The 13557-nt window shown below is 47.4% G+C and overlaps 2 protein-coding genes across 2 annotated transcripts; one reads left to right on the forward strand and one right to left on the reverse strand.

Moving 5' to 3' along the window:
* Positions 1-140: 140 nt before the first annotated feature.
* Positions 141-11728, reverse strand: LOC105263328 (DNA-dependent protein kinase catalytic subunit-like). Its single transcript, XM_011299463.1, has 2 exons — positions 11428-11728; positions 141-11351 (listed from the first exon to the last, which is right to left on the reverse strand). The coding sequence occupies exons 1-2, from the start codon at positions 11552-11554 to the stop codon at positions 250-252; spliced, it is 11229 nt and encodes a 3742-aa protein (XP_011297765.1). The 5' UTR covers positions 11555-11728; the 3' UTR covers positions 141-249.
* Positions 11723-13481, forward strand: Cdk9 (Cyclin-dependent kinase 9). Its single transcript, XM_011299462.1, has 3 exons — positions 11723-11912; positions 12047-12131; positions 12227-13481. The coding sequence occupies exons 1-3, from the start codon at positions 11806-11808 to the stop codon at positions 13181-13183; spliced, it is 1149 nt and encodes a 382-aa protein (XP_011297764.1). The 5' UTR covers positions 11723-11805; the 3' UTR covers positions 13184-13481.
* Positions 13482-13557: the final 76 nt, after the last annotated feature.

Here is a 13557-nt window from a genome sequence, read left to right on the forward strand (position 1 = left end):
AATTTTTTTTCCATTTAAAATTCCACAATGAAAATAAAAATGCACATATCTACCTTCAGAGCGACCTTGACCGACATATATGCGTGCAGGAACCGATGTTTTTTTTTCCCGCCTCTGACTATTTTGTCATATTTTTCTCGTGCCTTCATGGGAGTAGGAAATTCATAGGAATAAATGAATAAATTTAATAAGAATAAACATTACTCCAAAAATTAATGTATTATAAAAAGCTATCGGTACATTAACGATTCACACATATGGTCTCCACCCTACGTAAGTCCTACCCAGGACATTGAGGTCAGTTGCCTGCTCCAGGAGGCACTTGATCTGTACTTCGGTGGTCAGGCAAGTATCAGCGACCGTAGACCTGAAGGCCCGACCAGATTCCCCTCTGACGACGGCTTCGTACTTGACGAGTGTCTCTTCCTCGAAGTGATGCGCCCTGAGCTCGTCAAGCATGACAGCAGCCGGATGGTCTCCCCCCAGCTTTCTGAGGACTACCCTGAGCTTCTCCGTGGATACCCACTGGTCTCGCCGCCCCTGAGGAGTCTGGTTGACTCTGTCCCGGACGATGGGCCCCAAAACTCCCGAAATCAGATCGCTGTGGTGCCTCAAGGCTTCCAAAACGTGGCCCATGGTGGCAGCGACGAGATCCCCCTGATCGAAGGGCTCCATCAGCCTGAGGATTTGATTGGTTAGCCTCAAAGGCATCAGCTCTGGTATGGCCTGCTGGACACCCCCTCCAAAGACGGAGGCAAAATCGATACCTGTACACTTCCCTGACTCCACCTGCACCATTGTATTCCCCAGGTGTCTATCCCCGATTCCTAGAACCCATTGAACGAGACTCATGACAGCGTAGGTAACGATGAAATTTCTCCTAGCAGTGACGAAACCCTGAGCGGAGGGGTTGATGGTGAGAAAAGTCCTTCTGAGAGCATCACCATCGATCATACTCATCAGAGACTTCATCTTCCTGATGGTCTCATCACTCGATCGCCTGAGTACAGCTTCCCTGTACCTCACCTCTCTCCTCTCTTCCCCATCACTGGATTCATTGATCCACTGCTCGTAATTTTTATCCACCAGCTTCACATTGCCCCTCTGACTTTCGCTCCACGTGAACTCAACGAACTCCTGAAGAGTCCGGGCATTCCCTATCCACTCGATTAATCCAAGTCTTCTTGACAAGGGAATAACCTTGAGGGTTTTGAGGAACAGATTTCTATGAGAGCAAGACAGGTCCCTTCTGAGGACCTCATTGATGACGTTGAATGTCTGCTGGAGTCTCTGCTCTCCTCTCAAATCTTCACCGAATTTCAGTAAGAAGTTGTACGACTTGGTATCGTCCCCGATGATTCTCATACGTATAGGCTTCCTCAGGGATTTCATCACTTGTATCTTCTCCTCAATCTTGACGATTTTCGGACGATACCTGGAGTCCGGGTCGCTTTCTCCAGAGCAGGCTCCAGGTATTTCCAGGGAGGAGCCGTTGATCCGACTCAAGTAGGGGCTATAGTCCCTCAACATATCACTGTCTTTATTCCTCGTCAGAGATGAGTTCAGACGCCTTTTCAAGGACTTCACGAACTCTTCAATCGTCTCCGGAGACATGTCCTTGATTCTCAACACTTCCTCCTCGAAGGTGGAAATGTACTTGTAAATGTTACCTCGCATGGAGGGGTCTCTGGGATGATACACCTTCGCCAGGAGTCTGTCGACGACAAAGTCCGTCCCCAGGTGCAAATCCTGGGCTAATTCATCGAGATGATGCATCAAGTACAACTCCGGTCTCACCAGGTACTCCAGGGCCTCAGCAAAGTCCTTGAGATCTTGACTGAATTTCAAGGACAGCTCCTGCACCAGTGGATCGTTTTTCAGGTCTGACCTGACGTCCTTTGTGGACTGGAGGCTGGAAAATAGGGCGTTGGGGTAGTCCCTCGCGAGTCTCTCGATGATGGGCACGACTGAAGGACGAAGGGACGTCTTCAGGTGGATAAACAGCTGTGGCTGCCATCTGAGAAACTTCCAGGTTGGTATTCCTTCCGTCGCCTCCTTGAAGACGCGTTTAATCTCGTCGTTCCCCAAATAGTCCTCCGTGAGAATACAGGGGAAGTAACTGGTTGCTTCGTTGCTCCCGTAACCGATGGCTCTCAGTGTGGACTCGACGAAGATCTTGATGGCTTCCTGGTTCCCAGGCTGATCGAGAATTACCCTGTGGCAGTACTTTAACAAATTCAAATGACACTTCTGCAGGCGTTTTGGGGTGGGTTCTGCTACTGCCAGTGATATACTCCTCCTCAGCAACTCCAGGGGATATTCCTCCAGGTCGATTTCGGAGGGGAGATACGAGGAGGACTCAATAAGTTTGGAGATGATCCGGTTGAAACTGCTCTCGTTCTCATTCTTCAAATTTTTCATCTCTGAGCACCAGTCGACCATTAACTGGAGATTCTCAATGGCAGTGTCAACGCTGATCCTCTCGACCCCCTCCCTCACAAGAGACTCCGACTTCTTCTTGCACAAGTTGAAATTTTTCACCTTTGACTCTGCGTTCCCCAGCTGTCCCCTGAGAAAACATATCTGTGCCCGATTGAACTGGAAGTCAATCTGCAATTGATTCGATGTCTCCAGGATGAAATCCTTCACGTCCATCATATATTTCGTCATCAGAGCGGGATTCTTCTGGCAATACGCCAATTTTATGAAGGCCATCTTCTGGAGGATCTCCAGCTCCAACAACTTGTCGCTGTGACCGGTGTTATCGCAATTTCCTGTCAATTTACGTCTTAACACTTCAGTCACATGAGTTCTTCGAGCGAGATGGATATCCCAGGATAGGGAGTCATCCTCGGGGCTGGGGAGACTTCTCTCCCAGTAGTCGATCAGTGCCTGAAGAGTATCTGATGAGCCTCTAGTGAGATCGACCAGACAATCCCTGTAGAGCTTTGTGTCGCAGAGAGTTCGTAGTTTAGTCATCACCTGGAGTCTCAGCTGGACTGATAGAGGACTCAGCTGAGTCCATCGATCTCTACTCTTCCTCAGGGCCACCTGGATCAAGCTCTTCGCGTGCTCACTCATATTCGTGTGGTGAATCAAAGCCAACTCTTCAGGGAAACGATCCTCAACGAGTCGTCTACCTTTCTCGGTATTCACGGTGACCTTCAGTTGCTCCAAGAATTCTTTAGACGACTCCGAATCCATCGCGCTCTGATAGATCTGCGCCCTGAAGTACCAGTCACTCATCCACCCAGTCCTGGAGATCACTGGATCCTCCAACACCTGGAGCAGGCTTGTGTTTTCCCTGTGGACGACTTCGGAGAGCTTCTCCCAATCGGAGAGACGTGCCAGACACTCGACGAGACCGCGTCTGCAATGTCGACGAGTCCCTCCCCGTTCGCTGATAATACCTCTCTCGTAATGCGATGCAGCCTCTTCCCAGGAGTCTCTCCCTCGAGCCTCCGATGCCAAATTGAGGTCTTCCCCTGGGACGTGGTTCCTGAAGACGGATAACAAGACGTCGAGGTCGTTTATGGACTCATATAGCTCCCCCAGGTGCACCCAGTTCTCTGTCCGGGGATTTTCATCGTTCTCGAGCCTAGGTCTCTTGGAGGAGGGCTCCTCGAGGAGGCTCTCCTCCTTTATTTCATTCATCAACTTCCTCTCCACCAGGAGGGCCCCCAGCTCCTCCTCACCAACCAATTTCGCCACACCAGCGACTATTTTTGAATCGAAACTCAACCCTGGATTCTTCAGGATTATCTCTAACGCTGCAGAGACGATTAGATCACCGCCATGATAATTCATGAAGACGTGTTCAAATTTTTCAGAGACTTTATGAATGAATTCTGAGTAGGATTTTTTTTTCTCGGGATTTCGGTGGTTCTGGAGACCCTGGATCACGGCGGAGATCATTGAGATCATAAAATTCTTGCAGGTGAGGGGATCCTTCTTCATGAGTTCCTGGAGAGGATTCAGGATTGCTGCGTGGGTTATTGCGATGTCTGGGAGGTCACCATTCCTGTAGCCCCTACTGAGTTTTATCGAATCTCTCTGTTTCATCGTTTGTTGCCTCAAGAATTCCTGTCGATTTTGGAGGTACGAGTGTCTCGTGGATGATTTACTCGCCACGAATCGTCGGGAGAAATTCGTGGGGATTGCTGGCACAGCAAAAATGTTATCAGAAGTGGAAGCCTCAGGGTTGCTCTCAGTCAGGAATGCCACCGGTAGAGTCGGCTCGAACTCCAAGGGATTTGTCGCCCTGATCATCAGGTCATCACTGGAGTCAGTGTCACCGGATGATAGGGACGCTAGGGTGAACCTCTGGCTGTACTGACTCGCGTACGAGGACACGAAGAGGGGTATTCTGTAGCTCAAATTTTTCATCCTCCAGGATGTGGCAATCTTGTACGTCTTGTAGCTGCAGGTGCTGTCAAGGGGACGAAACAGCTGGGACTCGTAATTGTGAGATTTCTTTGACAACTGGAGAAATAAAAGAGCGAAGATGGGGAGACAATCGTGAGCGATGTGATTAGAATACTCGTCGAGAATATCCAAGAGTCGTCCGGGACAGCTGTCCCTGAATTTTATCTCCTCAGTCCAGAAGGTGATGCACTTGTTCTGGAGGGACTCAGAGGGATCCAGGATTCCAGTCAGAAGAATCTTCTGGCTGAGATCGATCAAGGTCTCTGCAGAATTGTCCTGGGATGTCACGACGTTGATGTACTTTTTGAAGATACTCATGAAAATATCGTAGACTAGGGTCCTGTAGTCCAGATCGTTATGACGAGAATAATTAGAGGCAAGATGGGCCAGGGGGAGAAGAGCACTGCCACTCAGTCTCGTAACGAGTGTGAGAATGATCTCCAGACAAATTTTCTCGCAGGAGAGCACTTTGTTCTCCAGCAGGTCCTGGAATTTAATGTGGGTCAACTCTTCTGTCAGCTGAACGTCACTCATCCGAGGAATCCTCAGCAAGAATAACTCCATGCTCTTTTTCTTCGTGGGGGCTGATATCTTCAGATGATTGTGACTCACAAACTGATATAATTCATACAAGAGCCCAGGAAACGATGTGCACATCGCGTGGACGCATTTGATCTTACGATTGGGCTCTGCTGTCTTTCTCAATCCCTCTTTTATCCTCTCGATTGCAGTGTCTCGTTGCTGACACTCGGGATCCTGAGGAGCTGCGAACTTCAGGAAGAGACCGATCGCTGCCGATGTCTGGAGGAGGGGCTCCTCCTGCTTCTGCCACGTCTCCAGGGCTTTCAATAAAAACTCAAGGACTGCCTCATCACGCACGAGCTTGGGACCGAGACCATTCTGCAGCAGTAGGAAGAGGATCCTGACACCCTTCGGCACCACCTTCATCATCTCAGGGAGACACGACGGTGGCTCCAGCACCTCGTGCCACGCCTTCACCAGCAGCTGGAGAATACTATAATTGTACTTGAGAATTGTCTCAAATGATACCTTGTCTTCCACTTTTGACACAAGAAGATCGAACATCTTGTTCACTTCGCCTTTCACGTCGTCTCCGGGCACAGAAACCTCAGCCCACTTGACGAGCATGAGGAGAGCGTCAGCGATTATGTAACTGAATGTGGATCTTTTGATTATGTAATAGATCATCATGACGATTTTATTAACCATCAATTTCCTGAATCGTTTAAACTCCTCCTGAGTATTTAAAATGACCTTCAGCAGGAATAACTTGACATTTATCTCGCTCACGGCCATTGCTCCAGTGAATGACTGGAACCAGGGTGGAGGTTCCTCACCCTGATGACTAGCAAAAGCGAACTTGAGGAAACCGACGATGGGTGCCATGCACTCGTGATCGTTTAGCTCGTCGTCCTCCAGAGTCACTGATAACTTCGGGGTCGAGGGTTCGGCCAAGGGGATTACCCCGTGCATATCGTAACCTGCGAGGTCCTCAGTCAACGTGGAGGACGCCAGGTTGTAGCTCCTCAGGAATGAGGGACTGGAGGACGATTCCTCCATCCCCAGAGTTTCTCTGATGCTCACGAGGAATTTACGCTGCTTTGGAAGATTTTTGAATGTCTGGGTCAAGGAGTAACTCTTCGAGCAGTCAATTATCCTTTCCCAGAGGAGCTGATCCTTCCTCGGATTCTCACCGAAGAGCGCTTGGAAGTATCTCGTCTCTTTGGAGACAGTCACCATCGTCACAGCGCAATTGAAGGCAGCACAGTGCAGCGATCTCGAGAGATCGCTATCATTGGGATCGATTGGCATTTTTCTGATGTCGAGGACCTTCCTGAAGACCTGGATGAGCACCTCCGACGTCTGGCCCGTCACCTCAGAAACTTTGGTTGCTATTGGACCAGACGAATGGTTTATCGTGGCGATATCCAGAGAGGAGAACATCACCTCCAGAAGACTGAAGGCTTCGAATTTCGAAATAAGGGCGAGCCTACGATCCTGGGGATTTTTCGGTAGTTCTGTAAAGACGCTCCAAATCAAGGACTCAATTTTATTCTCGAAGAAGTCGTTTAGAACTGATTCTGGACAGCGCTTGAATATTGGAAGGAGAAAATATCTCAGGGCTTCCAGCCTGTCCCCTGGCCACGAAGCGTCTAGGAATATCTCGTGGGCCATCTGCAGGGAATTGAGAGCTTTTTCGTGGGGTATCGAGGTGAAATAGGAAGCCAGGTGATCACTCGCCGATGAGTTCTCGGCGTATTTTCCCAGTTTCAGGGCCGAAATCGTTACTGCCTCGAATACCACTAGAGATTTTGTGATGGGGAGATCTCTCACCAGGGTTTGGAAGTACTGGACGAATTTTGTCGTCTCCAGGCTCGACGTTGGGACGCCCTTGGAGTCCCTGGACACCTGGAGATGATCGAACGTCCTGAATAGCACTCTCAACTCTGTGTCATCCCCGGAATCGTTCACCAGGTAGATCAAAAAGTCCTCCAGCAGTTGAGTTTTCTCTGGGATTGTGTGACTGCGGGAGAACTCCTGAAGAATCCAGTAGTGCATCTTCTTGTTCTCCACTTTAATGTCGACGGGATTTTGTTTCAGGCGGACGACCGTCCTGTAGATGTTCTTCAGAATATTCTTCCGTCTCCCCACATTTTTCAAGATCCTGTGGAGATGGTCGAAGTAGGAAATCGCCGCATCGGCGAAATCCTCAGCAGATTTTTTATGCTGTCGTTTATTTCTCTGGAGCCACAGGGCAGTCTCGTTGATAATAAATAGAATGAAATCAGGACTCTCCCTGGCGAATTCGACGATAACTCTCAGAGAGATCTCGATATTTCTCAATAAAAAGCGAATAAAAGTTTCCCTGAAGGTTATGAAGAAATACTCCCCATGCGTCATCTGAGATCTTTCCTCAGACTCCAGGAGTTTCTCAATCTGCTGGGCCTTGGACTTCACCAGCCAGGAAAATCCCTCGTCGTCCAGGCAGAGTTCCAGCAAATGTGTGAAGTGAAATTTCATCTCTGGTGTTAGCTCTCTGCACCAGTCCCTCGTTCCTTCCTGCCTCTTCATCTCCCTGAAGATCAGTTTTAACACTACCAATTTCTTCTCCATAATTATCTGGTCCATAGACAGCGCCTCCAAAAGCCCACAGCGTTTCATGGTTATCAGGCTTTCTAGTTTATCCTTGACCTGATTTATTCGAGCAGGGGAGAGATCCTGGACGTCGGTAGCCAGTAACAGATCGTCGAAATAGGATTTCAGGGTAATGAAGAGCATCTGCATCTTCGTCGCTGACAAATCCTTAATTAAAGACTTCACAAGCCTCTCCATCTTCTCCGGGAGTATTCTCTTCATTTCCAAGGATTTTACATCGAATCCCAGGGTCTCAGGGTCCCTGATGCATTTGTGAATGAGCCTGCAGAATTTATTCCCGAAGAGGACGTTGTGAATATCTTCTCTATTCGATAATTCAATTGGAAGGATTTCCACCAGGAGATCCAAGAGCTTAATCACAGCTACTGGGATATTAGCATCTTCAGGGCTTTCGTCGATCTCCCTGATAAATTTCTGGAGGAAGGAGAAAATTGAGGACGTGCCCTGGCAATTGGAATGAAATAGAACTTTTGGCTCGATAAATTTTCGTTGGAGGAACCAGATGTAGACATCCAGGACTGCAATGAAACACCTCAAGCCCTCTCCAGAGGTAATGGTCTCTGACTCGTTTAACCTTTTCAGCATCAGGGTCTGTATCCCCAGGTATTGCCCTTCATTTCCCCCTTCAATTTTTTCTCGGAGACGTTCGTACAACTCCATGCATTTCTTCCTGGCACTTGAATCGTTATTAATACAACGATTCAGCAAGAAATCCACACAACTCTTCAGGGATCCATCGGGGAAGTTCATAGGAACTCGTCGTCTGCTGGAGCTCGCCCGGAACACTCCAGATTTTTCCAGGAGAACCCTCGCCACGTGACTCAAGGCGTCCCTGATCCTGGGATCGTCGCAGTTGTCCATGGCCTCCACGAAGCAGTGGAGGAACTCCACCCAGAAAGTGTCAACAATTTGCTCGTCCTCCCTGAGGATCTTGTAGATGTGATTGAAGGCTATTGCACTAGCGATCTTGAGACTCTTCAAGGGGTGAAGAGCAAAATTCCTGATGTTCTCCACAACTTGCAAAATGTTGAGAGGTATTTTTCTCTGATGATTCTGGATGTCTTGTTTTATCGACCACTTGCAGAACTCGGCGAGGCAGATCCCGGAAAAGTCCTTGATGGAGGAATTGGAGTCGTCGGAGAGGCCATCGAAGAGGCTGTCGATCAGGTAACCGATGGCTGGAGAGTGCAGCATTAACTTGGAGCTCAACCAGTGGGTCATCTGGAGCATTAAAGGGTTGAAGATCTGCCAGATTACCTCGTCTGGGTCACAGCCTAATTTTAAGAGAACTGGGCAGAGGATCTTGTAAGAGGAGACGTAACGATCAGGCGCGTTAGATATGTACTCCACATTTTTCCCCAGGACGATGATGACGATGGAGTGGAGGGTCTCGCAAGCAGCGATTCTCGTCCTCGAATCACTGCAGCGCAAGGACAATTCGATGACCCTGGGAAGGATCGTGTCCAGGTGCACTGGGAGGTTCTCCTCTGGAAAGGTCATGGTGTACTCCAGGAGGTCCTTGCTGTCCCAGGTGCCTCCAGTATTCTGTGACTGATTGTGGAGGAATTCGAAGGTCACAGAATTGGTGACTTTACCGAAGAAAATTAAGATCTTGTTCTGGAGAAGTTCCAGGGCACTCTCTGTGGTTGAAATTCGTTTCACTGGAGCCTCCACGTTATCGTAGACCTCGAGGCTCTCTCTACTGCGAAGGTAGACTTCCAGAGAAGGAAGAACGTCCAGGAGAAGAGCTCTCACTGGCCCCTCATCTCCCCAGGTGACGAATCTCTCCAGATTCTCAAGGGTCTTGTCTGCTAACTCGTAATTATTGAGGCCGATTCTGAAGGCCAGCGTAAAGACTGGTGCCACGTGGGGGAGAAAATCTCTTGCGAAATCTTTGGGAATCTCCAGGAGGAGATGGATACAGGAGATCTGCAGCTCGTGGGAAAACTCGAACACGAATTTCAGGGTTTTCCTCAGGTACTCCACGATAAAAGCATTCTCAGAGGCTGAAAACGATGGAACAACTCGTAATAATCTTTTCACGAGTCTGTAGAACCCGGAGACCAGTGGGTGCGTGTTCGAGCTTTCGATAAGACTCTCCAGGAGTTTTTTCACGATTTCTGAGGATTCATTAATAATATCTGGGAGAAGCTCGTCGTAGAGGTCCACCAGGTTCACGAATATCCTGAAATCGTCCTCGTTTTCAGGCATTTGGGAGAGTGCGATGTCCGAGAAGACATTATCCTCTCGGGTTTTTATCCTGACGTCCAGTTTTGACGTCAGGTTGATGCAGGTGGTCAAGAGTTCAGTGGAAACTTTCTCCTGATTGTTCAGGGTGTAATTTTCAGAGGCCAGGAGGGACTTCCAGAGGGGAATGTAATCTTTGTAAGTAATGGGACGTCTCTGGGAATTTTCCTGGTCTCGGCTGAGTTCAGCATCGATGAGGAGAGGATGTGAGCAGGTCCAGGCAATGCCTTCGGAGACGATATTCGAGAGAAACTCCTCGAAAAAGTGCACTTTCAAGTGACTCATGTGTTCGATCGTTATTTTCAGAGAGCGTCCAGCGTAGCTCTGGTCCTCTGCCTTCAGCTCAGGATATTTCTTGATCGTCAGGACGCACATCTTGTTGATAATCCTCATGTGATCCCCTGTGACGTCTGGTAACTGCGTGAGGATTCGTGCCAGGGTTTCCTGATACTCGACAATATCTCCAAAATTGATGTGATCATCTTCAGTGAAGTACAAAGGCACCGTCCTCCTGGAGATGAGGAAAAACATCTTCTCCACAGCTGTTCCATCGTCTTGGGCCTTCAAAAGCTCCGCCATGTGACTGTACCCCATGATAGCTGTCCTCAAGTCCTGGGGGTTTTCGTCTCTTGAAGTCAATGACTCCACGAAATTCTTCTGGAAACTCTCCACGACGTCCTGACTCTCTGGAATCTGTCCTCGCTTTAGGGACTCCACCAGAAGTTTATAGAAAATCCGGAGGGCGTCTCTCGCCAGAGAAGCCAAGGTGTCATGCCTCGTCAACGTCTTCAGGAAGTCGTGCCATAAATTGTAATCCTCGCAGATGAAGGCTTCGAGCTGCTGCATGTGTTGCGCCAGGAGGGTGATAACGGACTCGGCGAGGCCCTTGTACTGATCGATAAAATTCAAGGACGTACACATAACTCGCAGACAAGTGTATAAATTCTGAGCGAGAGTTTCCTTTGTCAGAGGGAAATTGTGGAGGAGCTCTGTCAGTGAGTCCAGGGCGACTCCTATACGGTAAGGAGTTTTCCTGGTATCGCAGGCGTCCTTGAGCATTTGTAAGACATTCAGCTGGAGTCTGTATTTGTTTATCCCTATTCCTGGGAGTCCAGGGTGATGACGAGAAATTGTGCAGAGTACCTGGAGGATTAATAGCTTCTCGTCTCCATAACGATTCAATTTATCCATGCACTCGTTGACGAAATCATCAAAACCTGCAGAGAACTCCGGGAACGTCCTCGTCAGGGAAATGAAAACGTGGCAAGCAGCTCGTTTCGTATAATGGGATATTTTGAATTTAATCCCCAACTCGCAGATGGTGGCGGTTGTCCTCAGGTAGGGGTGAAAATTCTCGGAGAAGGTCGTGAAGAGGTACTTGAGAAGGTAGAAACCCTCTCTTGTGGAAGAATCATAGGATGATGAAAACCTTACCTGATTTATCGAGTCGCGGAGAAATTTCGGGAGGCCATCGTCCGCCACGAGTTCTTCCAGGAGAGGACCTTTAAAGAAAACCGACATGATGATTAATGAGAGAGTTATTGGAAAAATAATTGATAATAAATCCCAGATTATTACCGATTTGTGAGGGCAATAGGTTCTGCAGGTACCTGGGGGCCTCCTTGAATAACCTCTCTAACTCGTCGTAATTTTTGTCTTTCCAGTTCCTTCTGAAAATGTTCACAAATTCACATGACACTGCCATTTTCACTCAATTGATTTAATTATTTTCGATATTTGTTATTCGCGTTACACCGGCACGAGTATTTATTGCTATTTGCCGGTATTGTTGCCTTGCAGCAATATTTTGCGCATCTGTACTGACGTTTACAGGTTTGAACTTGTTTGAACCGTCGTTCAAACTCTCGTTTCAGTCGTCTTCGGCGATTCTCGGGAGAGATCGATCATTGTTGTGTTTTTCTTATAATTTTACGGGATTTTTTGCGGATTGTGAAGATGAATATTAAGGAAAAGGAAAAATATATCGAAGAATTTGATTTTCCTTTCTGCGATGAGTCCACAAAATACGAGAAAGTTGCGAAAATCGGACAGGGTACTTTTGGGTGAGTCAAACCTTGCGGACTTTTAGGTTATTTCCAATGAATTTTCAATAATTAATTCATTAAAATCAGTCAAGTCCAGTCAGATGACTCCAGTGATGAAAAAAAAATTGAGACTCGTTTGGAATTCATTGCAGAGAGGTGTTCAAGGCCCGGGACAAAAAGAATTCCAAGAAATTCGTAGCTATGAAGAAGGTTCTCATGGACAACGAAAAGGAAGGGGTGTGTATTTTTTTTTCTGTTACGAATTAAAGGAGAAAAAAAACGAGGAAGGAAAGAATTTAAAGTAAGATCAGTAATGATCCACTTATTTTCAGTTTCCAATCACTGCCTTGAGGGAGATCAGGATTCTCCAGCTGTTGAAGCACGAGAATGTCGTCAATCTCATTGAGATCTGTAGAACCAAAGCAACACAGTACAATCGTTATCGTTCCACATTCTATCTGGTCTTTGAGTTCTGCGAGCACGATCTCGCTGGATTGCTCTCTAATGTCAACGTCAAATTCAGTCTGGGGGAGATTAAAAAAGTTATGCAACAATTGCTGAACGGACTCTACTGCATTCACAGCAACAAAATTCTTCACAGGGATATGAAAGCAGCGAATGTTCTCATAACGAAGAATGGAATTCTCAAGCTCGCTGATTTCGGCCTTGCGAGGGCTTTCAGTGCCAGTAAAAATGGCCAAGCCAACAGATATACCAACAGAGTTGTTACTTTATGGTACAGGCCCCCAGAATTGTTGTTAGGTGATAGGAATTATGGCCCTCCAGTGGATTTATGGGGGGCTGGATGTATTATGGCAGAAATGTGGACAAGATCCCCAATAATGCAGGGGAATACAGAGCAGCAGCAGTTGACACTGATCTCGCAACTCTGTGGATCGATAACAACAGAAGTTTGGCCGGGAGTGCAGAATTTGGATTTATTCAATAAGATGGATCTCCCCAAGGGACAGAAACGCAAAGTGAAGGAGAGGTTGAAGCCCTACGTGAAGGACGCATATGCCTGCGATCTCCTGGACAAACTCCTCATCCTGGATCCCAGCAAGAGGTACGATTCTGATTCGGCTCTGAATCACGATTTTTTCTGGACTGATCCCATGCCCTGCGATCTCAGCAAAATGTTGGCACAGCACTCTCAGAGTATGTTCGAGTACCTGGCACCACCTAGGAGGTCTCAGCACATGCGACATGTCCATCAAGCTGTACCTGGTGGTCCTGCCAAGCCCAGCACTAGTATGGCTGACAGTGGATATCAGGATCGCGTGTTCTAGATTATTATAAAGCTCAAAACTCATCTGTGGTTTTCACCGTTACTTCGGAGATTCTTTTTGTCGATTACTTTCGATCATCTTCAGATAATAACCACGTTAACTGACTGCAAATTAATTAATTGATTCGAAGCCTTGTAATTATATTTTTGTACTGATAAGGAAAATTAATATTAATTATTTAATATTGGGTTGTGATTGCTCTCCACGAATAATCATTCTGGTAATATTTACTTCTCGTGGTAATGTTGAGTATAAAAATGTTAGGGAATTAATAAATTATCAATCGATGAAAAATTGATTGATTAGGTGATTAATTATGGACGCAATGAGTAAACTCGAAGGACTGCCAGCTTACTCATTAACCTGCGAATCGA

The sequence above is a fragment of the Fopius arisanus genome, unplaced genomic scaffold (genome assembly GCF_000806365.1).
Source record: "Fopius arisanus strain USDA-PBARC FA_bdor unplaced genomic scaffold, ASM80636v1 scaffold00014, whole genome shotgun sequence".
NCBI classification, from domain to species: Eukaryota; Metazoa; Arthropoda; class Insecta; order Hymenoptera; family Braconidae; genus Fopius; species Fopius arisanus.